This window comes from Marmota marmota, unplaced genomic scaffold (assembly GCF_001458135.2).
Source record: "Marmota marmota marmota unplaced genomic scaffold, marMar, whole genome shotgun sequence".
Taxonomy (NCBI): Eukaryota; Metazoa; Chordata; class Mammalia; order Rodentia; family Sciuridae; genus Marmota; species Marmota marmota.
The window spans coordinates 20163543-20188780 of NW_026000185.1; the positions used below are offsets into that span (position 1 = coordinate 20163543).

A 25238-nucleotide genomic window follows, 5' to 3' on the forward strand; every position below is an offset into this window, starting at 1 on the left:
TTTTTTTTTTTTTTAAATATTTATTTATTTATTTATTTTTTAGTTTTCGGCAGACACAACATCTTTGTTTGTATGTGGTGCTGAGGATCGAACCTGGGCTGCACGCATGCCAGACGAGCGCACTACCGCTTGAGCCACATCCCCAGCCCCTCCCCATTCATTTTCTCCACATGCTTGCCAACAATTGTTTTTCTTATTTATTTATTTCCTTATTTTGGTACTGGGGATTGAACTCAGGGGCAGTCAACCACTGAGCTACATCCCCAGCCCTATTTTGTATTTTATTTAGAGACAGGGTCTCACTGAATTGCTTAGCACCCTTGCTTTTGCTGAGGCAGGCTTTGAACTTGCAATCTTCCTGCCTCAGCCTTCTGTGCTGCTGGGATTATAGGCGTGTGCCATTGCACTGAGCAACAATTGTTCTTATGTCTCTTTTTTTATGAATGAAATGGTATATCTCCTTGTGATTTTGATTTGCATTCCCTGATGATAAAGAGGTGGATTGTGGTTTTATGTACTGGTTGGTCATTTGTTCTGCTATAAGTTTGGATCTTAAATGTCTCCCAAAGACCCATGTGTTAAAGGCTTGGTTGACAGCCTGGCACTATTGGGAGGTAGTGTAAGTTTTAGGGTGGGACTATTGGAAGGAAATTGGATCATCAGGGACATGTCCTTGAAGGGGATATTAAGTCCTGGCTCCCCCCTTTGTTTCCTGGCCACCATGAAGTGAATAGGTCTCCTCGGCCACATGCCCCCACCATGATGTGCTGTAAGGCCAAGTTGCCCCAGCCTGAAACCTCTGAAACTGAGAGCCAGAATAACCTTTTCTCCTTATAAGTTGATTGTCTCAGGTATTTTTGTCAGTAATATATGTATATCTTTTTGAGAAGTTTCTGTTTAGGTAATTTTTGTCTGTGATCTGAGATTAGAGGTCCTAATTCATTCTTCTGTATGTGGATATCCACTTGTTCCTCTACCATCTGTTGAAGAGACTATTTCCGTATTGAGTTGTCTTTGTACCCTTTTTGTAACTCAGTTGACCTTAGATGTCAGGGTTTATTTCAGTGTCTGGATTCTGGTCCATTGGTCTACATGTAATCACCATTTTGATTACTATAGCTTTGTAGTAGTTTTGTAATTGGGAAATATGGTTCCTCTGACTTTTTAATTTTCAAAATTGTTTTGGGTCCCTTGACTTTGCTTATGAATTTTAGGATGAGTTTGTCAGTTTTTACAGAGAAGCCAGCTGGGATTTTCATATAGAATGCTTTGAATTTGTAGATCAATTTGAGGAATATTATCATCTTAATTTTCTGTCTTCTAAGATCCATTTATTTAGGTCTTCTTAATATCTTCCAAAAGTGTTTTATGGTTTACGCTGAAGAGTAAAGATTTTATACTTTTATTAAACTTGTTCCTAAGTATTTTGTTCTCTTATTGTAAATGGAATTCTCTTTTTAATTTCATTTTTGGGTTGTTTGTGACAGGTGTATAGAAATACAATTGATTTTTGTTAGGACTTCCACGTATCTTTTGAAGGAATGCAGTTCAGCCCACAGGAACCACTAATGTCCTCTCCCTTCCCCACCAGGCACCTTATACGCCATGGCCCTCGTGTCTGCTGACTCCCGCATTGCAGAACTTCTCACAGAGCTCCACCAGCTCATCAAGCAAACCCAGGTAGGAAGCCATAGCCCTCTAGAGGAGGGTCAGGGCTGTGATGCAGAGCTGAGGAGGATTGCCGGTGGGACTTGTGTTCCCAGAGAATGTGAATGCAGGAATGAAGATGGTGGGGGGTGGTGTGGGCATGACTGGGCCTCCTGTTGGATTTTCTGTAACGTACAGGATTTCCGGATTCTTTTTGTTTAGCAGCTGTATTGGGAGATAATTCACATAGCATCCTATGCCCCATTTAAAGTGTGTAATCCAGTAGTTTTGAGTATATTCAGAGTTGTGCAGCCATGTCTATAGTATACTATAATGGCGGATACATGACAGTAAGCATTTGTCAAAGCCTTGTTAGAGCACGGACTGCAGTTAGTAGTGTGTCAGTACTGGTCCGTCCTCGAAGCAGAGGAGCGATGCTGAAGCAAGATGTGAATGATTGGGGAAACTGCATCGAAGAGAGCAGGAATATGGGGACTTTCTGTGCTGTGTGCTCTGTTTTTTTAAACCTAAAACTGCTCTAAAAATAGTTTACTAATGAAGTAAAATTTGAAGAACAGAAAAAGACGCTGGCACAGCATTAGAGTTCCATTCAGTTTATCATCATCCTGGTCGCCAGAACGTCTCTCAGGAGGCCACTCAGGTCTGCCAGCTTCTGTTTGACCTGGTCAGCTTCCAGAAGCAGGAGTGGTCTTGGCCGGCGTCCAGGCACCTGGTGTAAGAGTGAAGGGACACCATATTCTCTCGCTCTGAGTCTCTCTTAGGTTTTACTATAAGACTGACTTCTTTCATCACATAACCCCTGTATTCATTCTTTGGCCTCAGACGCAGGATAACAGATGCAGGCCGCCCCTTGTCCTCCTAACCTTACACTCACCAGGAGAGCATTTGAGAGCGAGTGCTCCTCTCCTTTGTCAGTGGTAAACACTGTCCATACTTTTCCACCCGTGGGAGGTGTTAGATTGGCCGCTGTGCTGTCTGGGTGGCTGGCAGCGGTACTGTCTCGTCCATTTCCTGTTATTCCATCCACATAGGGTTAGTTACGAGGAGCAGAGTATTGGGCTCTCTCCACAGTGAGGCTGTGCTCACTGTTTGCCCCACTGTTTTGCCCCACATGGCATAAAGGCACAGCCTAAACCTCATGTACTTAAAAAATCCCACATCGGAGTTAAAAGGAAGAATTTTACCTTCTCTTGAGGGGTCGTCCCTGCCTCCAGTGTCTGTAGCTGTAGCCCTGCTCCCAGGGACCAGTATATGGGGAAGAATTGTACCAGTACATCCACCTTCAACTTCTTATCCCAATCAATTGATCACAGCTGTGTGTGCTAATTTTTGGATTCTTGATTCTGTTCTATTGTTCCATGTGCTAGTGACATACCTTCGTTCCTCTTTTTTTTTTGGTGGCCCTGGGGATTGAGCCTGGGAGCGCTCTACCACTTAGCTACATCCCCAGCACTTTTTATTTTATTTTGAGCCAGGGTCTTGCTAAGTTGTTGAGGCTGGCTCCTGCCCCAGCCTCCGGCCTTACAGGAATGTGCCACTGGGCTGTTATGTTTTTGTTTTTGTTGTATAGAGCTGGGGATGGAACCCTGGGCTTTAAGCATGCGAGGCAAGTGCTTGACCACTGAGCTACACCCCAGCCTACCTCATCCTTGTGATGATTGTAGCTTTGTAGTAGATTTTGAATTGAGTCCTTCAACTTTCGTTTTTCAAGATTGTTTGGGCTAATGTGGGTCCTCGAGTGTCCATATGAGTTTTAGGATAAGTTTGTCAATTTCTTCATAGAAATCACCAGGAATTTTAATGGTGATTCCATGGAATCTGTAATTTATCTCTTTTTGATAAAGGGTGCCATTAAAGGGTAACTCATGATTTAACTCTTAATGGCTTTTGTAATGTTTTTGCATTATTAGTCAGGGGAAAAGCTTGTCTTGAACTTGTACATTCGGATTGATGGGATGGGGCTCTGGCCCAAGATGCAGGGTGCCAAATGAAGGCCTCGCTCCTGTCCCCTCAACCTCATGCTCACAGGAAGAGCGATCGAGGAGTGAACACAACCTAGTGAACATCCAGAAGACCCATGAGCGGATGCAGACAGAGAATAAGAGTGAGTAGCGGGGCTCAGGAGGGAGGGGCTGACTGGGTGGGAGCCAGTGTTCCCTTAGGCTGAGTGACCTTAAGTGACCCAGGAGACTGGTGATGGACTCATCAGCTCTAAAGAACCTCAAAATCCCTCGAGTCTGGGGACTGGAAAGCCTGTGACTTGAGGCTGCATCTAGAGAAAGTTCCCCTTTGAGTGAGAAGCCACCCTGTTAGGTGGAGGGGGGGTTTGTGGAATGCAGCTGTCCCCTGCACGCACCCCCGGGGCTCCCGGGTGGTCACACATCTGGGCTGTGCTTTCTAGTCCTGAGTAGCTTTGAAAATTGTCCCTCTGTCTGATGCTGACCAGCATTTTCTGCTGTGTCATGATGGGGAGAGGCAGAACGTGCTGCCTTAGCTGTGGTAGTGTCTGAGCATGAACTTGCTCAGCAGGAGCTGTCGGCCCTTGGGTACGCTGCGGAGCCAGTAAAGCCCAGGCTCTGGGTCCTGGCCTCTCTGAGCCTCCCAAATATGGCTCTGGTGTCCTGGGAGCAGTGCCATGTGGCCGCCGCCCCCTCACCCATGCCTTCTCACCCTGTGCTCGCTCTGCAGTTTCTCCTTATTACCGGACAAAACTGCGAGGCCTCTACACCACCGCCAAGGCCGATGCGGAGGCCGAGTGCAAGTGAGTACTGTCCCGGCCCTGCTGTTGCCCTCTTCCCTTCCTAGCCTGGCGCTGGGCTCTGGGCGCCCGCGCACTAGAGCCCCCAGCCTGGGTCTCCTGTGGAGGAGAGTCATCCTGCCCGGTCTCTTCCCTGGTTCCCGCCCTCCTAGTGCCTCCTCCAGGGAGGCCTGCCACTGGGTACCTGGCGGCACAGCGTGAGTCAGGTCCCAGCACTGCCATTCCCTAGTCCTTTGCCCTGGGGCACAGCTTCAGCTGAGACTCTGTTCCCTCTTCAGGAAAGCTGGGACAGTCACTCCCTACAGGATTGTGAACATAAAATGGGATAAAGCATAGACAATGCCAGATGCCAGGGTTGGTGGGCTCTTGGGGCCATCCCCCACGGTGGAGATACGTTCTGTATTGAGGCCCAGTGATATAATAAAGGCTGCTTTGCAGCCTCACTGTGCTACTGGGACCATTCTAAGTACTTTTTATGTTTATCTCATTTAATCCACACAGCACTCCTTTGAGTAGTTTAAAGAAATTACCCCCATTTTACAGATAAGAAAACAGGCCCCAGAAGGGTTACATAATCCACCAGAAACCTGGGTCGAGGCCCAAATCCTGTATTCTTTAATACCCTGCTAGATGACAAAATGGTGCCTTTCCACAGGGTATATTTATTTTACATGAATATATGTCACAGAATAGGGACAAAAGTTATTAGTGTTACTAAGTATAGGCTATTATTTTATTTATTTACTTTTTAATGCAGGTTGTACCCAAGATGATAATTTCATGATTACATAATAAGCTGTGGTCTGCAGTTTAAATAACCGTTGAGCTTGTTCAGGGACCTGGGATGCCAACCATGGGCCAGAGTCGCTGCTCAGCATTGCTGATGGCCCCAGGGCTCTTCCCTCCTCCTCCTGTGTGGCTCCCTCAGGCTCTGTCCTGCGTTTACTTCCTTGGTTTTCTTTGCCATCTGCCCACCGTCCTGTAGGCTTTGCTGATGCTCACCTGAGTCTGGTGCTGGGCCATCTCTGCAGGTGACACAAGAAAGGGGAGAACCCTGCCTTCAAGGGCCCAGTCCAGAGAGCAGGCCTCAGGACTGGGGAAGAGGAGGGCAGGACACCAGGGCCTGTTGTACTGTGGGCCTCATCCTGGGGGCCGGGCAGGCCAGTGAAGACTTAAAGCAGGAATGAAAAAGAATGGTTGGGTGGGTTCAAGGCTAGGTAGGAGACTAGGCCCCAGATGGTGATAGAAGTGAATGGGACAATGGCAGTGGGGACTGGGAGCAAGGATAGGTTCAGAGCCATTTCTGAGCTAGGTCTGGGTGCACACCTGAAATCCCAGCTTCTCAGGAGGCCAAGGCAGGAGGATCAAAAATTTGAGGCCGGGCTCAGCAATAGTGAGATCCTATCTCAAAATAGCAAATAAAAATAGGCTGAGGATGTAGCAGCTCAGTAGTAAAGCACCCCTGGGTTTAATCCCCAGTATGGGGTGGGGGGAGCCATTTCTGAATCAAATTAGGGGCCAGTTAGCAAAGGGGAGATTGAATTCAGATTCCAAGGTTTCCAGCTTGGACAAAGGGGTCTGGTGGGGTCACTTATGCCAGGTTGGGAAGCAGAACAGAAGGGTGGGGCTGACCCAGGCAGGAGCCTCTGGATTCTGACTGAGGCGTCTTGAAACAGCTTCCTCCTCCTGGCTGGCCAGCCCTCCCCACCTTGCCCTCTCTCTGGTCCGCAAATTATCACCTGGCTGAAGTCGGGCCGTTTTTCACTCACCGAGGCGGGGTGGCTCGCAGAGTCAGAGGCGTACCTTTTTTTTTTTTCTTTTTCTTGGGTGCTCCGGGCCTCATACAGGCTAGATAAGGCTCTACCATGGAGCTGCAGCCCCAGTCCTTCATTTGAGTTTAAAGAGTAGACTGTCACATCCCAGTCTGACTGCTCGCGGAGTGAAGAGACTCTGGAACCAGTTTGGCGTGGGCCACCGCTGGCACTCCTCACAAGCTGAAACATTTTAAGCTTATTTGGTGGATGCAGGGCCCACCCTGAAGTTCTGCTGTTGTTTTACTTTTTCAGACTCTTTAACCTTCTTTCATTTGCTCCATAAATACTGAATCAAACCTTCTCAGCCCAATATTAGGGTGGAAAGGGGCATGGGCAAGAGGGGTACTCCAGTCTAGCTGCTGGGGAGGACCCATGCAGCTGGGTCTCACCGTGTGCCCTGATCTGGCCACTATAACACGTGTCAGTGGTTCCTAAAAGAGTCATTCTTTTCTTTTTTTCCCTCAGTGCTGGGTATTGACCTGGGGCACTCTCCCCTGAAATAGGGTGTCACTATGGTGCCTAGTCTGGCCTCAGACCTGCAATCCTCCTGTCTCAGCCTCTCAAGTCGCTGGAATTACACTACACCTCCCAGCAACAGAGACATTCTTATGCGACCCTATAGTACAGAATTCTCAAAATCAGGACATTAACTCAGATACATACTGAGGAACTAGAGACCTTCTTCATATTTCATCATTTTCTGCTCAGGTCCTGTATAGCAAAAGGAATGGACCATTTTTTCTAGTGCAGGTCGGCATTGCATTTAATGTCATATCTCTGGTCTCCTTGAATCTGGAACCGTTCCAGGCTGTCTTGGCCTTTCATGATATATCATTTTAAGGACATAGGTCATCTTGTAGCACATCTCTCCATGTAGATGTGTCTGACGTTTCCTCACTGCTAGATTCAGATTTTATGCTTTGGGCAGTGGCGGCACAGACGTAAGGTCCATGGTGCGCCTACTAGAAGGCCCGAGGTGCTGTTTGTCTGTTGGTCAAGGTAGTGTCTTTGGCCCATCTCTGGGAGATACTTTGTAACTATGCATACATCCTGTTTCACTTCAGACCATTAGTTTGAGTATCCATTTTATGATTCTTGCCTGAAATAATTGGGATTTCACCAGGAGAGTCTCATGTCCAGATAGGGTGGATAACCACTTGTTTGGTATCACATGGAGTAGAACTTTGGACATGCTGTACAAAAACTCTGTCCTCCAAATGAGTCAAGCATCAGTGACCAGCCTTTCAGAGTTTCCTTTGATCTACTGGCTTTTCTTCTTCTGCTCTCTAGGCTGCCCGATTGCCAGTGTCCCAGTGTTCCCAAGCCTGTGGTGGCTAAGCCTCCCTTGCCCCACATATCAAACCCATTGAACTTGAGTGCTTCGCACAGTGGAGTGGCAGTTCACCTGTCCTGCTTTGGTGTAGCTGCTCTCTTCCACTGTCCCCTGGCCTCTGCCTGCTGAGCGCTGTGAGTCACTTGCTCTGGACACCCACAGGGTCACATTCTGGAATGCTGTATTGTGGTTGTTCATGTGTCTCCTTCCTGTTGGGCAGAGGCCTTTGTACCAAGGGGTGTTTAATAAAGCTTTGCTTGAGGAATGGGCTGGGGTCTGCTCTGGGAGCAGGTAATAAAATGACGCGTAGTGGAGCACATTGCTCTTGAAATGCCCTCTGGGGTGGTTCCCCAAGATCTCAAATAAAGAAGCCTGCCTTGACTGGTTGCAGTGGTACTCGCCTATGATCCCAACTATGCCAAGGCTGAGGCAGGCGGATTGCAAGTTCAAGACCCGATTGGGCAACTTGACGAGACCATGTCTCTAAATTAAAAATAAATAAATAAAAAGGACTGAGGATGAGAACCCAGGGGAGTGTCCCTTGGTTCAATTCCCAGTACCGGGACAGGAGTAGAAGCCTGCCTCCATGAAGTTTTGTGGTGATATCTGCGCCAGGTGACTTGGGTTTCTATCAACTTGGAACCTCCATAAACTGACTTCCTTAGCTTCCTGGGGCCACAAGTCTGGGCAGAGGTCTGTGCCTGGTTGTGGTCTTGCATGGATGAGTTTCCTGTGCTCCAGCGTTGCTCTTAGCCAGGACAGTCTCCACAGCACTGGCTCTGTCCTACCTAGGGAAGACCCTGGGTTCTCACTTCTGTCCTCATCACCTCAGCAGGATGTTAGAGTGGCCTGAGCCGTAGCTGCTTTTCTGCAGGATATGTCATGTGCTCTCAGCACAGGCAGCCCAGCCAGACCTGCCTTCCTCCATAGGATCCTTATCTTAGGGCCTCGGGCCTGTTCTTCCTGCTGCCTTGCCATTTGTACTTTTAGCTAAGCCAGGACTGGGAATTTAGCTCGGTGACAGAGCTCTGGCCTGGCATGCACCAGGCCTGATTTTGAGCCCCAGGGACCCCCCGCCCAAACACACATGCAGATTACAAACGCAGGCATGGATTACTTAACATTCTGAGATGTGTGGCATTAGGTAGGTTCATGATTGTGAGAACATGACAGAGAACTTAAGCAAATCTAGATGCTATAGGCCTCACTCGGGGACCTATCGATGCAAACAAGACACGCGGTAAACATGAGAGAGGCAGCTACTGGTGTCAAGGGCATATTGCTTTCCAGTTAATTTCTTTATTTAATAAATAGGAGTATAATCTAACAATCAAAAGTGAAGTGAAGGGGCTGGGGCTCGGGCTTAGTGGTGGAGCGCTAAGTGTGAGGCACTGGGTTCGATCCTCAGCACTACATAAAAAATAAATAAAATAAAGATATTGTGTCCATCTACAACTAAAAAAAAATTAAAAAAAAAAAAGAAAGTGAAGTTAATGCTCAATCTAGTAGCATAGCCAGGCGCAGTGGTGCACACCTGTAATCCCAGTATCTTGGGAGGCTGAGGCAGAAGGATCATGAGTTTAAGGCCAGCCTCAGCAACTTAGTGAAACCCTAAGCAATATAGCAAAACCCTGTCAGAAAGAAAAAATGAAAAGGGTTGGAGATGTGACTCAGTGGTTAACTGCCCCATGTTCAATTCACAGTACCAAAAGAAAAAACCCCCAAATCCTAGTAGTAGCACAGTCACTGTTATCGAGTGTACTGTACTGTGTGTAAGTACGCATGCTCTACTGTCAAACACCTGGCCATGCAGTAGGTTTGTCTACACTATTACTGCCACACACATGTAGTGTGTTGCATTAGGATGTTGAGATGGCTGTGGGGTCATTGGGCGAGAGGAGGTTTCCAGCTCCCTTGTGTGCATTCCTTGTGCCCATTGAATGGTCCTTACATGGCCCGCGTTGTCCTCAGGATCTCTAGTTTGTAGCACTAGGGTTGCCTGAAGAGCCCAGCCTGACATAAGCAAGAAAGTGCACGCCCCAAAACCTCTTCTCTGCCTTTCCTACCCTCAGCATCCTCCGCAAAGCCCTGGATAAGATTGCTGAGATCAAGTCGCTGTTGGAAGAGAGGCGGATTGGTGAGTTGGGGGATGCACTAGGGTTTCCTGAGTAGGCAGAGTGGGGGCTGCTAGGACAGCCATCAGGCCTTCTGTGGAGAGCCAGTGGCACTGACAGGTTATCACTGCACATGGCCTCAGGAAGGGTTTTCCTTCTGGTTCTCCCTTCTTCTGTGACCCAGGGCCTGTGCCTCCCTCCTTCCTCCCACCACCCACTCTGCTTCTTGCTGTCGGGGGGGGAACCTGGAGAGCTTGGCAGAGCCCCACTCTGTGTCATGAAGCAAGGCCCACGAGTGGCTGCCACCTAGGCGCTGCCTTCCAGGCCACAGACGCCATTGCCCTGGCTTCCCCGCCTTTCTTGCCAAAGTGGGCAGACCCCTTGTCCCTTGGTCTTGTCTCCTTGCCAGTTTGGTTTTGTTTGATGTTGAGGGGTACGTGGAACCATGCCTGAGAGGCCAAAGGTCCACACTGAATGATTGGTTCTCAATTTTGGGTGAATAGATGATTAGAAAAGTGCCCGGAAGGGTAAGGCTCCTGCGGGTTTTGCTGACCCAGCACACTCAGGCCAACGGTGCCCAGGTCAGGAGACAGAGGTGACTGCACCTCCAAACCACCCTTTGGCAACTTTCTAGCTCCTCCCCTCAAGGGTGACCATGGTCCCCACACCTCATCACCCTGGCAGTTTAGCTTGTCAGGGTCCCAACTTGGACATCTGATGGATGGGCAGGGAAGGGGCTGGACCCTTGGTGGTAACTGGGAGGTGGGGGCTCCCTGCTGAGCTCCTCTGACAGCACAGAGCAGGGTGCTGGGGGGGGGTCTCAGGGCAGGTGCCCCTCCCTGGGGCCTCAAGGATGCACCTCCTACCCACAGCGGCCAAGATCGCAGGTTTGTACAATGACTCGGAGCCGCCTCGCAAGACCATGCGCAGAGGGGTGCTGATGACCTTGCTGCAGCAGTCGGCCATGACCCTGCCCCTGTGGATCGGGAAGCCTGGTGACAAGTGAGGGTGGCAGCCAGCAGGGGGGGCCTGGTGTCCAGGCCCAGACTAATGCTCCTTCCACTCACAGGCCCCCACCCCTCTGTGGAGCCATTCCAGCCTCAGGGGACTATGTGGCCAAGCCTGGAGACAAGGTGGCTGCGCGGGTCAAGGCTGTGGATGGGGATGAGCAGTGGATCCTGGCAGAGGTGGTCAGTTACAGCCATGCCACCAACAAGTGAGTGGACACCCACCCCGCTGAACCTTGCTCACCACACCCTCTTCCGCTGGCATTGTTCAGCCTGTGTGCACAGTGGGTGAAGAGCTTCCCCGGAGGGCACCTGGGCAGGAGGTGTGGGAGGCACTGGGCTCCTCGGGCCACTTTCCCATTCTCCATCTCCCCCTCCTCCTCTTTCTGGCTCCCTGGCTTGCAATGGGCACCTGGCTACACCCGGTGTCCTCCTTCCATTCCCCCACAGGTATGAGGTAGATGACATTGATGAAGAAGGCAAAGAGTGAGTGTCCATCTGGGAATGGGGTGGCCAGGCTCCTGGCAAGTGGTCTCCCTGGCCCTGGGCTGATTGGGTCTCCCCTCAGGAGACACACCCTGAGCCGCCGGCGCATCATCCCACTGCCCCAGTGGAAAGCCAACCCTGAGACGGACCCTGAGGCCTTATTCCAGAAGGAGCAGCTTGTATTGGCCTTGTATCCCCAGACCACCTGCTTCTACCGTGCCCTGATCCATACGCCCCCACAGCGGGTAAGGCAGCCTCCGTGGACAGGCCTTTCATGACACCCGGCTCCAAGACAGGGCATGGGTTCCGAGTCCTTCCCTTTTCTCCTCTCATGGCCTCATAACTTAAAGGACCTACATCTACCTTGTGAATCCCTCCTGCCCAGCCTGAGCCGGAGCCTGCCCCCATTGAGCAGGCTGCCCTGCCCGCCTGTCCTTCCTCACTTTGACCATAATTGGACCCCAGGCCTAAGCTAGGAGCACATACCAATGTCTCCTGATTCCCTCCGTCACCCCAGCTCTTGCCGACCCTGACACATGAGACTCTGGTCATTGGTAACCTGATGCAGCTAAAGGCTGTTCTCTTTGTGCCTCTAGGACACCTGTCTGCTCTCTGGGCTGTCCTTGATCCTCTCAACACAGGGCTCCTGAGTGGCCCCAGACATCCTTGCAGGTCTAGGCTGACCCCTGGGTAGCGAGTCTCTCTTTTTTCCCACTCTTTATCTGCTGCCTGGAGAACTAGCTCTGGAGCAGCAGGGACTGGGGTGAGCATCTGGACCCCTTGACTCCAGAGTGAAAGATGAGGACCAGAGAGGCTGGGAGCTCACAGGGTTCCTGCTGGGCCAGGCTCCAGGCCAGGAGGAGGCTGGCCTGTCCCGGCAGCCTCTGACCAGCCCCTCCTGTTTGCCCTGGCAGCCCCAAGATGACTACTCGGTTCTCTTTGAAGACACCTCCTATGCAGATGGCTACTCCCCTCCCCTCAATGTGGCCCAGAGGTACGTGGTGGCTTGTAAGGAACCCAAGAAAAAGTGAAGCTAACCGGCAGACTGGAGGTTTGCTGCTGCCGTCCTCATGGGAGAAGGCAAGAGAGGATTTTCTGGGATCAAATAAATATTCTTCCCCCTCTCCTGTGTCTCCTGGCTTTCCTCTGTAGGGGGCAGGGGCAGAGGGCCCTACCTGCTCCAGAGAGTCTTCCAAGAGAATCTCTGTCTTGAACAGATTATATAGATATTTTAAATTTTTATTTTTTGGGGATAATGGAAATTGAACTCACCCACACTCTACCTCTCGGCTGCATTTGTAACCTTCCCTGCCTTTTTCTTTTTTTTTCCTTAATGTTATTTTATTTTGAGGTAGCCTAGACTGGCCTCAAACTTTGGGATCTTCCTGTCTTAGCCTCCTGAGAGCTGGGCATATAGGCCTGAACCTCTCTGTGTTTGTATTTTATTCCTGAGGTCATGGGTCAGGCTTGTGCCCACGACACCACTCAGAGCTGCCAGCGGAAGTTGAGCTTGCAGCCTGCCATCTCCTCCGCATAGTGGGCATCCAAGTGCTCATTCTGGGCCACAGTAAGGGCAGATTTCCAGTCCCCTGGAATGCCTGGGGAGGGACAGAGTAATGCTGGAGTCCCGTACACAGGTGGTCCCAAGAGACTCAAGGCAGGATCTGGTAGCTGCTTCTACCCTTCCCTCCCCAAATACCCTCCTGTTGGGGCACCCACCTTTCCTCATGAAGGGAGAAATACTGTGGTCTAGGATATGAGTAGGAAAGGTGCTGTAGTCAGCCATGGGGTTCTTCTTCATCTCCTTGGAGGATGTGGCTGGACAATGTGATCCACGGTCTTCTTTGACAGGGAGCGCCCCAGAAACTCCAGGATCTTCTGAATTTCCCTTTTCAGGTTCTAGAGCAGCAGAAGGGCCCTTCAGAGGGGGCTTGGATTGCTTATGGGAAGTGGGGGGCTGGCCATTTCCACTTGGAAACCTCCCAGCCCCAGCTGCTTCACCCTGGACCTCTTTCCCTGGAGCAAAATGACTAGCTCTCTGCCTTAGGGTTCTGGAGTGAGCCCTGTGTGGTGCCTGAGGAGAGAGGGCAGGGACAGTCTTTTAGAACTGTGGCCCCAGGTGTGGCGCAGCCTTGGGCAGGTGCTAGAACATAAGGGCTGTGCTGGGTCCTGAGTTGGGCTGGCTCTGAGGTTCCAGGCCAGGAAGGCAATGTGGGGAGAACTGGACTGGGTGGGCCTGCCAAAGGGGAGGGTCCTGAGGGCCTTGTCAGGTCCCCTGAGGTTCCTGCCTCCTGGGTGGGACATAGATAGAAGTAGTAGGCAGTCTCACCTCCTTCAGGTCTTCATAGAAGAGTTAGAGCACAGGATGAGTGCGGTTCAGCTCTCCCCATTCCTGCACGTGCTGGTACCATGACCCATAGGACACTGGGGAAAGGACCAGTAGGGTTTGGTATGAGTTTTAGGTGGCCGTCCTCAGCTCTAGCCCTCTCCTTCCTCCATGTTGGGGTCCACCTTGTCCACCCATGAACTTCTCCAGGAACTTGTCCCAGGTGCCAGGGTCAGGGTGCACCTTGGCCATTTTGTAGAAGTTGTAATAGGAGACAGCCACGTCCTTTGCATTGCGGGCAACATAGATCACCTGCAGGGACAGACGACACCCACTGCCAGCTACACCACCCCATGCACACACCCCAGGACTGCCTCCCTCCTGCCTGCCTGGCCCCCTCACAGCACCCCTGTGGGGGGTTCCCTCTCAGCTTGACAAGGGAACATGCTGAGGCCTTGAGGCTGACTTGCTGGAGACCTCAGGGATGGCTGTGGCTGCTGGGATCTGAACTCAGCTTTGATGGGAGACTCCTGGCTGTACTTCATCCTAATCTGACCCCTTGAATTCCACCACACACCCAGATGGAGATCAAGGCAAGTTGAGGTCTTTCGAGCCCCTGTATGAGCCTCCAAGCATCTGAGCTTTCCTGTTCTCAGGTCTGAACTAAAGAAGGCATGGGGCCCCAAGCCTTTAATCCCAATGGCTCAGGAAGCTGAGGCAGGAGGATCCCAAGTTCAAAGCCATCCTCAGCAACTTAGGCCCTAAGCAACTTGGCAACATCCTGTCTCTAAAATATTTAAAAAGGGCTGGGGATGTGGCTCAGTGGTTAAATGAACCAGGTTCTATGCCAGGTACCTGCCCCCCAGCCCCGCCAAAAGAACAGTCTCACTCTCCTTGTCTTCTTGGCCCTGCCACAGTGAGGGCAGGTGGCCTTCCCACAGCTTGAAGAGACTTTCCCAGGAAGAGGACCAAAGCTGGAATGGTCCATTGGGCCCCCTGCCACTCACCTTGACTTACAGACTTGGGGAAGCAGGGCCAGTGGCAAGTGGGTCTTGAGGATCTGGAACAAGTGTGTCTTTTAGAGACTCCAGGCCTAAGGTGTGGGCAGGGGAAGGTCTGATGAGCTGGAACCTGGAACTTGGCCCAGGACAACACCAGGCACTTGAGGGGAGACCTGGGCATTTGAATTCAAGGTAGGACACCCTAAAATATATGTGGGCCCAATGACACTTCCTTAGGTCTCCTCCGTGGTAGATCATCTCCAGTATCTCACTCAACCAAGTGGTGCCTGGAAAGGGAGAGAAGCAGGCATGATCCGGGTGGAGGGCCTGGCCCCACTGACCAAGGTGGGGACTGCAGCCCCAGTAGGGGAGCAGGGTGGCCGTCCTCACTTACCAGATTTGGGGTAGGTACTGATGAGCAGGTCATTGGGCCAGGTCTGGAAGCTCTGAAGTGGCCCCACCATCTCTGCAAAGTACTTGGTGGGTGGGGATCCCCTTCACATTGACCAGCAGAGGACAGGAGTTATCCTGGACCAGCTCCGTGCTGCTGAGTCAGGGACCAGCGCCTGCTCTACTTCTCTGAATACCACCACAAAACAGTATTTGTGGATTGTTGCTTTGAGATTAGGACACAGACTTCAGGAGGCTCTGTGAGTTGACAAGCTCACCAAGCTAGTGAGCGGGGAGCTGGGATGGGGAGGCAGGTCTAAACCCCAGTGCAGTGGTTCACGGCTTGGGCTGCACCTTCTGCAGAATTTTCCATGACTCTAGGGCAGTGTAAGCAGTTCCTGGCATCTGGTCACAGACATTGGATTTGGGAAGATTTCCAGGAGGTTCCAGTGAGTGCTTAAAACAAATCTTCTAGGGCCTGTCCATTCCATTTTTGTTTTGTATTGCTTGCAGTGCTGAGGAGGGAGCCCAGTGCCTCCTGCATGCTAGGCAAGCACTCTGTCTGTGATGTACACCTCTCCTGCCCAGCCAATTGCTTTGCCGGTCAGCTTGGTTGCTCTTATTATTCCCCATGGGCTCCTCTCTGTGCTGTTCCTCTTCTATAGCTCCCTGGGCCCTCCACATCCGGAAACACCCCCCGCCAGCCACTTGCCCACCCAAACTCCATCTTGGCTCCAGGACAAACAGGACCAACTGAGCAGCTGAACGTGGTTGGTGGGCCAGTCTTGCATGTGAATGGGCAAAACTGATCACTCAGCAGAGAGGGGAGGGGGACTCAGGCCAGGGTAGAGTTGTCCTATTGTGATGGGTGTCCATGGGAAAAGAACGGAGGTAGAAGCCCCAGCCAAGAGAACCAATGGTGCCTGAACAAGAAAATGAGCACCTAGAAGATGTTGGAGCCAGGAGCCGGGCCAGACAAGGGTGTCTTGCCCAGCCACCCCTAATCTGGCACTCATCTGACCTTTCAGGATACTGGCCTTCCAGCCTTCTGGCGGGCACTGGATTAGCAGAGGTGTGACATGGGACTGAAGAGCTGCTCTCTGAGCTGAAGGTTTTGTAGGTTCAAAGTGGGAGGGGTGAGGAGCCAGCCCAGGGAATGGCTGTCCTCCTGGAAAGAAGGGTGTGGTTTGGGGATGGGGCGTGTCAGTGTTGGCTCGCACACACACCTGTCTGAAAACCCAAGATGTGCATTTAGCATGTAGAACAAACTAGAGAAATTAGGGGAAGGACCCAAGGGGAGGATGTTTTCTCAGGTTTAATCGGGGCTTCTGGACCACTCCTCTAAACTCCACCCTTACACAGCAGGTTAACAGAGGACCTTTTCTTCTTCTTTCTTTCTTTCTTTTTTTGTACTAGGAACTAAACCCAGGGGCCCTTTATCCCTGATCTATATACCCAGCCCCCTCTTTTATATTCAATTTTGAGACAGAAGTCTTGCTAAGTTGCTTAGGGTCTCACTAATTTACTGAGGCTGGCCTTGAACTTGTGATCCTCTTGCCTCAGCCTCCTGAGTCAAGGATTACAGACATGCACAAACAGCTTCTTCTCACTGACCAAGTTCAGGGAGGCAAGGCGAGAGGAAAGGTGGAGTTCAGGGCCATTCACCTTCCTGCTGGCTCCAGGCCAGAGTAGCCATGGATATTCCAGAACTGCAGGCTCTGCTCATGGGGCAAGACCAGAGTGCTGAGTGGGCAGGGCCAAGGGTCTGGGGGTGGAGCAGAGCAAGGAAGGCTGTTTTGAGGCAGCATGGAATTAGAAAGAACAGGTTGCTAGAACCTTCTAGCACTGAAGGGAGCCCCTGCTTCATGGTTCCTTTGGGATCTCAAGGAGCGTGGCTCACGGCTGGTGGAGCACACCCCACAGGTGCTCTTCTTTCCCTGGGCTGAAGAGGCTGGGGCAGGAAGATTAGAGGGCCACATGGATCCTCTGCATTTTTCTATTTGGATCACAATCAAATTCTAGCTGCACACTGAAGGTGGGAGGTTGTGTCACAGTGGGAGTCTCCTGAGTCTCCCAAGTGTAGTGAGTCCTAAGCGCCAAGCTGGACAGAGTCAGGCAGAGAGGCCTCTGGGCAGGGGAGAGGCTGGCCACATGGTTGGTCCAGAGGCCCCTCCTCCAATTTCTGTTTCCTTACCCAGACCTCCCCAGAAACACCAGAAGAAGTTACCCTAACTCAAAACTTCCTATTATACTCAAATAAAAATTGTCCAGATCAAGGTGGACAGGGGGAGGGGCACAAAAAAAGTAGAAGGGAAGACTTGTGGATGCTGAGGGTCAGGTGTCCAGCATGTCTGTCTAGTGTTCCTGTGGAGATAAGAGCTTGGTCAAATGCAGCCTAAGGGATGGAGGCCGGTAGGGAGGGGTGGCCAGAATCACTTCTCACCTCTTCTCATTCCCAGCCATCCTCTTCCTCCTCAGTGCCCACCTGGCACAGCCGGATCAGGTCTCCCCAAAACAGTGACTTCTCACAGCTGTCAAGGGTGCCGTTGGTAGGAGATGATACAGAGTCAGGCTTCTCAAGTCCCCTGCAGTCCTGGCCCTGGGTGCCAAGGACTCAGCTTCCCAACCTGGACTAGACCACTGCACCCTCTCCCCAGAGCTAGGCCAGGCTGGGAAAGAGGACAGCACTCACCTAGGACATTGGCCCTCAGGGGCAGAAGCTGCCCTGGCTCTTCCTGAAGGAACTCCTCTGCCAGGCAGATCACATGGGTCTTTAGGGACAGCCGGGATGTGGCAACACAGGGGACTGACTTTACCCAGTAAGTGGTGGCAGGTAGGGAAGAGTAGAAAGGGAGTAACTCATATCTATTGAGGAGTCAGTAGAAGCCAGGCCTCCATCTGTTAATTTGTTAGTTATTGATTGGCCATCTGCTCTGAGCTCTGTTCTGTTCTGAAAGTGAATAAGACCTGCCCTCCTGGACTTTACGGAAGAGTGGGGAGGCAGGTTTCAAGATAATAAAATTTGTTCTATTTGAGACAAGAATACATGCTTCACCCAAGTGAGTGTTGCTGGGCAGCAGCAGGCCAGTCTCTGTGCACATAACTGCACGGCCAGCGAGTCGGTTAGCGGAGTCAGGAGGATCGCATGTTCTTGGCCAGTTCAGCCAACTTAGCAAGACCATGGCAAAATAAAAAATTATGGGGATGTGCTTAGTGACAGAGTGTCTCAAATTTCTATCCCCAGAACCACAATAAACTCATATGTTGGGGAAACAGGCCGACCACAAGGAAGAGCAATAATTTTCGATGTAGCCAGGGGAGACCTCCCCAAGAGGGTGGCACATGGTCAACTCTGAAGGTCTAGGAAAGAGCCTTAGGAAAGAGCCTTCCACACAAGAGAAAGGACTGTTGATAGTGGTGGGTCCGAGGACCCATGAGCACTACCCTTCCCAGGTTAGAAGTGGGTGTGGGGAGCACTCTGAATGACCCACGCCTTCCATCCTGGAGCAAGAGGCTCTGATTGATCACTACATTTCCTGGTGACTTGGGCATTGTCCCAGCCCAGGAAGTAGAAGGCATGTTTTCAGGAGCTATACTCACCTGTTCCTTTGTCATCCTACCCCTTTGCCCTGTTTGGGATAGAATGTTCCACGGAAAGATTCTAGATGTCAGTCAACATAGATGTCAGTCAACCTGTTGTCAGCAGACATCAGCATGCTAGACTCAAACCCTGAAATCTGACCCCTTGCCTCATTTGAATAGCTTCTCCTCAGTAAAAGGGATCAGCGCTCTCTCTCTCTCTCTTTCTCTCTTTCTTCAGACCCTTAAGGTCAGAGGAGCCGTCACAGGATCCAAAGAAAAAAGTATCTCTGTCTCTTGTGTGGTTATTTTGTTCAGCCCAGTTCCCCTGGAGTGACCCCGAGTGTTTTAGTCGTGAGGAACGCGACAAGTGGGGGCAGAGCAGCTCAAGGGTGCGAGCTGCCTGGTCCTTCAACAAACACCTTAAATCCAGGTCGCCTCATTGTTTAAGGCCCAGTGGGAGCCTGTGTGTCCTCTTCACGGTCAGGTCATTGTCTCCAATGGGCCTTGCTTGGTGATTTTGGGCCAGGTTGGGGTAGTGGTGGCAGTGACGGGCAGAGATTCTGGCAATGTAAAGCACGAGGGTGCTGCCAGGCTACCAGGGAGGACTAGAGCGTTGGGGCAGCCCAGACAGGGGACAGTCCTTGGGGTTCACCTGTAAGCCAGCAGACCTGGTCTCCTTTCTTACCCAAAGGGCGGCCACCACAGATCAAAAGCCCTGTATGATGAGGATCATGTCCCTGGGGAAGGGGAAGAGAAGGAGGGGTGGCCTGTGAGCCTCCACCCACTCCCACACCAGCTGAGGCTAAATCTTCTTTTTCCTTGTATTTTTAGTACATTATAAGTGTACACAATGGTTGGGTTCATTGTTACATATCCATAGGTTCATACAGTAGAACAATACAATTTTTTCCCTTCCCTTCCCTTTCCTTTCCCTCTCTTCCTCCCTCCCATGGTCCCCTTCCCCTACTCTACTGATCTCCCTTGGATTTTCCTGAGATCAACCTCCCCTGAACTCCCCTCCCCACACCCTGCCTTTTTCCTATGCAGCTTCCACATATGAGAGAGAACATAGGACTTTTGACTTTCTGAGTTTGGCTTATTTCACTTAATATGTTATGTTAACATTATGATGTTCTTAAATTCTGTTCATTGTCCTGCAAATGACATAATTTCATTCTTTATGGCTGAAAAAATTCCATTGTGTTTATATACCGCATTTTCTTTATCCATTCATCCATTGACAGATTTGTCTATTGTGAATTGTGCTGTTTTAAGCGTGAGTATGCACGTCTCACTGTAGTATGCTATTTCTTTAGGATAAATACTGAGACGAGGTATAGCTGGGCCATATGGTGGTTTCATTCCTAGTCTTCTCAGGAAACTCCATACTGATTTCCACAGTGGTTGTAATACTGTACAGTCCCACCAACAATGCAAAAGTGTTCCTCATTCTCCACATCCTCTCCAGCATTTATTATTGTTTGTATTCTGGATGGTTGCTATTCTAACTGGAATGAGATGAATGTTCAACGTAGTTTTTTAAAAGTATTTTTTAGTTGTCAGTAGACCTTTATTTTACTTAGTTATATGTGGTGTTGAGAATCGAACCCAGTGCCTCACACATGCTAAGCAAGCACTGAACCACTGAGCTACAACCCCAGTCCTCAATGTAGTTTTGACTTGCATTTTCCTAATTACTAAAGGTGTTGACTATTTCTTCATATATTTGTTGGCCATTTGTATTTTTTCTTTTCAGAGTTATTTATTTAGTTTACTTGCACATTTATTAATTGGGTTATTTTTTAATATTTATTTTTTAGTTATAGGTGGACACATTTTTTTAAATATTTATTTTTTAGTTGTAGTTGGACACAATACCTTTGTTTTATTTATTTATTTTTATGTTTCTTTTTTAAAATTTTTTAATATTTATTTTTTAGTTATCGGCAGACACAACATCTTTGTTGGTATGTGGTGCTGAGGATCGAACCCGGGGATTTGCACGCTCTAGGCAAGCGCTCTACCGCTGAGCCACAACCCCAGCCCCACATTTTTTTAAAAATATTTATGTGGTGCTGAGGATCGAACCCAGTGCCTCACGCATGCTAGATGAGCGCTCTACCTCTGAGTCACAAACCAATCTCCTATTTGTGTTATTTTTTTAATGTAACTTTTTTGAGTTCTTTATACATTCTGGATATTAATCCTCTGTCAGAAGAGAAGCAAGTAAAGATTTTCTCCCATGTGAAAGTTCTCTTTTCACATTGTTGTTTCCTTTGCTTGGCAGAAGCTTTTTTAATTTGATGCTATTCTATTTATTAATTCTTGGCATTATTTCCTTAGCTTAAGGGGTCCTATTGAGGGAGTTATTGCCTGTATGCTGGAGTGTTGATCCTATGTTTTTTTTTTTTCTACAAGTTGCATAGTTTTTGGTCTAATTCCTAGGTCTTTGATCCATTCTTAGTTGACTTTTGTGCAGGGTGAGCAATAAAGATATAATCTCATTCTTCTACATATAGATAACCAGTTTTCCCAGCACCATTGTTCAAAAGGCTCTTTTTCTCCAATGTATGTTTTTGAATGCTTTTTTAAGGATCTTTATCTGTGTGGGTTTGTCTCTGTGTCTTCTATTCTGTGCCACTGGTTTATGTGCCTGTTTTTGTGCCAGTACCATGCAGTTTTGTTACTATAGCTCTGCAATATAATTTGAAGTCATGTATTGTGATGCATCTATTATTGCTTTTTTTGCTTGGAACTACTTTGGCTATTCTGGGTCTTTATTCTTCCTAATGAATTTTAGGACTCTTTTTTCCCCTAGTTCTGTGTAGAGTGTCACTGGTTATTTTGATGGGTATTGCACTGAATCTATATATTGCTTTTGGTACTGTGGCTATTTTAACTATATTAATTGTTCTTCTTCAGTTTCTTTCTTCAATGTTTTGTATTTTTCATCATCTTTTACCTCCTTAGTTAGATTTATCCCTAATTTTTTTTAAGTCTACTGCAAATGAGATTGTTTTATGGACTTTTTTTCTCAGAAAAATTATTGCTGATATATAGAAAAGATTGATTATTTTTCAGAAGAGTCATTATTGGTTTTTGTATGTTGATTTTGTAATCTGCTACTTTGCTGAATTTGTTTATCAGCTCTAGAAGTCTTTGGGTGGAGTTTTCTGGGTCTTCCAGACATAGGATCATGTCATCAGCAAACATAATTTGACTTCTTCCTTCCCTATTTGTATGACCTAATTTCCTTCTCTTGCCTGGTTGCTCTGGCTAGAGTTTCAAGAATTATATTAAATAGAAGTGATGTGAGGAGACCTCCTTGTCTTGTTCCAGATTTTAAAGAAAATGCTTTCAGGTTTTTTTTTTTGTTGTTTTTTTTTCCATCACCATGATGTTGGTTTTGGGTTTGTTGTATGTAGACTTTATGATGTTGGGATAAATTCCTTTTCTCCCTACTTTCTTCAGTGCTTGTATCATTAATGGGGGCTGAATTTTGTTGAAGGCTTTCTCTGAATCTATTGAGGTGACTATGTGATTTTTGTCCTTAATTCTATTTATGTGTAATTTATTGATTTGCATATGTTAAACTATTCTTGCAACCTGTGATAAAACCAACTTTGTCATGATGTGCACTTTTCTTAATATGTTGTTGAATATGACTTGCTAATATTTTATTAAGAATTTTAGCATCTTAATTTATCAGGAATGTTGGTCTATAGTTTTCTTTGATGATGTGTCCTTATATGATTTTGGTATCAGACACTGGCTTCATAGAATGAATTTGGAGATGTTCTATCCCTTTCTGTTTTATGCAATAATTTGAGAAGCATTGACATTAGTTCTTTAAAGTTCTGGAAGAAATTATTTGAGACTCCATCTCGTTCTGGGATTTTCTTTGTTGGAAAACTTTTTATTACTGCTTTTATCTGATTGCTAGATTTTGGTCTGTTTAATTTTTCTATGACTTTCTGATTCAATCTTGGCAGGTCACATATATCTAGAAATGTATCTACTTCTTTTAGATTTTCCAATTTTTTGGAGTGTAAGTTTTCAGAATAGTCCCTAATGCTCCTCTGGATTTCTATGACGTCTGTGGTGACTTCTCCTTTTTCATTTTTATTTCTTTTTTGTACTGGTGATTGAACCCAGGGGCACTTAACCGCTGAGCCACATCCCCTTCCCTTTTTATTTTATTTTGAGACAAGGTCTTGCTAAGTTGCTTAGGGCCTTCTTAAGTTGTTGAGGCTGGCCTTGAACTTGTGATTCTCCTGCCACAGCCATTGGGATTATGGGCATGTGCCACTTGCCTGCCTTCATCTCTAATTTTATTTAATTTGGGTCTCTCTTTCTCTCTGTTAGTTTTGCTAAGGCTTATCAATCTTGTTTATCTTTTCAAAGAACCAAGTCTTCATTTCATTGATCCTTTGTATTATTCTCTATTTCATTGATTTTTGGCTCTGATCTTAATTATTTCCTTCCTTCTACTGGCTTTGGAATTTATCTGTTCTTTTTCAAGGGCCTTGAGATACATCATTAGGTTGTTTATTTGGGATCTTTCTGATTTTCTCATATAGGCATTCACAGTTATAAACTTTCCTTTTAGAACTACCTTGATAGTTTCCTGCTGTGAACTGCCTGGCCAAACCCTAGAAACTGGTGATGGGTGGTGGGGGATTAAGGAAGACACACAAACAGAGAGAGAGAGAGAGAGAGAGAGAGCGAGCGAGCGAGCGAGAGAGCGCTGGGACCAGGAGGGACACTGACCTCTGATGGAGGAACAGTAACCTAGACCTGGTTCAGCACATTTATTATATAGGGCCTCACAATCAGGAAGTCAAAACTATAGGGGCATTTTTCTTTGTGCACTAAAAAGGTACAGAACAAGAAACATTTTGTAGCTATTCTACTGTTGCAGTGCTAGGAACATCCTGTTATTCTCTTGCTGCACTCAGGAAGCCTACTATCCAAAACTCTTGCAAAGCAGGCAGGCTTGAAGGTTGCAGCACTTGCAAGGTATTGTGGTTATCTTGTTCTGTTCAGAATTCTCTATCCCTGGAAGGTGGTGTCTGAATTCAAGGTTAAGACTGTTATTGTTCTGTGCCTTTGCATAGAACTGCCTCAGGCAGGGCTTTACCATAGCTCCTGGGAAATCTTGTCCTGTACCTTTGCACAGAAAGTTCTCAGAGCAAAGTGCAGCCATAGCTCTGAGGCAGTCAAAGACCATGATCCAAAGCATCCTAGAGGGTTTTGTGTGTGTGTGTGTGTGTGTGTGTGTGTGTGGTGGGGAGGTACCAGGGGTTGAACTCAGGGGCACTCGGCCACTGAGCCACCTCCTAGCCCTATTTTGTATTTTACTTAGAGACAGGGTCTCACTGAGTTGCTTAGTGCCTTGCTTTTGCTGAAGCAGGCTTTGAACTCTCGATTTTCCTCCCTCAGCCTCCTGAGCTGCTGGGATTACAGGCAGAGGTTTATTTATTTATTTTTTAATATGTATTTTTTAGTTGTAGTTGGACACAATATCTTTATTTAACTTAAGTTATTTTATGTGGTGCTGAGGATCAAACCTAGGGTCTCGCACGTTTGAGGCGAGTGCTCTACCGCTGAACCACAACCCCAGTCCCACAGGCAGAGGTTTTGATATATTAGATTCTAAGAAGTTTTAAAATTTCCCCCTGATTATTTCTTCTATCACCCCTTCATCATTCAAAAGTTCATTCTTCAATCCTCACATGTTTATATAGTTTCTACAGGGTTTTTTTTTAGAGTTGATTTCTAGTTTTATTCCATCATGATCTGATAAGATAAAAGGTATTATATTGATTTTTTTTGGTATTTTTGTAAGGGTTGCTTTGTGGCCTAAAATGAGTTTTATTTTGGTACCATGTGCAGCTGAGAAGAAAGTATACTCTGTTCTTGTTGGATGAAATATGCTATAGGTGTCTGTTAAATCCATTTGATTTATAATATATTTAGGTCTGAAGAGTCTTTACTGAGTTTATGTGTGAATGACCTATCTATGTTGAGAGAGGTTTGTTGAAATCACCCAGGGTATTATTATACCAGGGTTTGTCTGAGTATTTAAGTGATGTTTGGGGCATAAATATTTATTATCATTATATCTTTTTCTTGGATTTTTCCCTTTACCAGTAGGAAGTGACCATTTTGTCTCTTCTAATTAAATTTGGCTTGAAGTTTGCTTTGTCAGATCTGAGAGTAGCTACTCCTGCTTGTTTTAGGGCTCCATTTGCATGGTATATCAATTTCCATTCTTTCAACCTGCGGCTGTCTCTGCCTGCAAGGTGAGTCTCTTGCGAATGACGTATATTTAGGTTTTGTTTTTTAATCCTTTCTTCCAGACTATGTCTTTTAATTGGAGAGTTGAGACCATTTATTCACTGTTATTATTGAGATGTTTATTTCCTGACAATGACAACAAAACGATACCAGAAAGAAAGTAGATTTGTAATGAAAAGTGAAAGGATTGTCTCCACTGAGGTGGACAAAACTGTCAACTGGGATAGATGGTCATTACCTCTGAGAAGTACTGCCAACTGGAGCTTTATCTGGACAGACCAGACTGATGCACTCCCAGGACAGGGCTACTGCAGAGTTCTAGAACGGAAATTATGGCTTAGGTCTACTGTCGCGACCCCTCGCCAGCAAGGGAAAACACGACACAGGATTCTTCTTTCAGCAGTTTATTCAGGCCTTGATTCAAGTATCATCTTCTAGCGACCCCTCCCCGAGCGCCCA

At 47.9% G+C, this 25238-nt stretch overlaps 1 protein-coding gene and 1 long non-coding RNA gene across 4 annotated transcripts in view; one reads left to right on the forward strand and one right to left on the reverse strand.

The window, feature by feature from the left end:
- The window catches only part of Sgf29 (SAGA complex associated factor 29), a 15100-nt gene extending 2796 nt beyond the window's left edge, over positions 1–12304 (forward strand). Inside the window, exons 2-10 of one of the 3 annotated variants that reach the window (XM_048789744.1) lie at positions 1592–1680; positions 3642–3772; positions 4357–4429; positions 9646–9710; positions 10560–10689; positions 10757–10903; positions 11145–11180; positions 11263–11425; positions 12095–12304. In XM_048789744.1, the coding sequence (XP_048645701.1) occupies positions 3754–3772; positions 4357–4429; positions 9646–9710; positions 10560–10689; positions 10757–10903; positions 11145–11180; positions 11263–11425; positions 12095–12211 (750 nt within the window). In that variant the 5' untranslated portion in view covers positions 1592–1680; positions 3642–3753 and the 3' untranslated portion in view covers positions 12212–12304. The remainder of the gene's footprint in view (positions 1–1591; positions 1681–3641; positions 3773–4356; positions 4430–9645; positions 9711–10559; positions 10690–10756; positions 10904–11144; positions 11181–11262; positions 11426–12094) is intronic. The other 2 variants (XM_015491232.2, XM_048789743.1) reach the window with 2 other exon arrangements.
- Positions 1–25121, reverse strand: part of LOC125612358 — a 27365-nt gene extending 2244 nt beyond the window's left edge. The window contains exons 1-3 of the long non-coding RNA XR_007342714.1: positions 24882–25121; positions 23411–23413; positions 10930–10952 (exon numbers count right to left, since the gene is read on the reverse strand). This is a non-coding gene — a long non-coding RNA (uncharacterized LOC125612358). The remainder of the gene's footprint in view (positions 1–10929; positions 10953–23410; positions 23414–24881) is intronic.
- Positions 25122–25238: the final 117 nt, after the last annotated feature.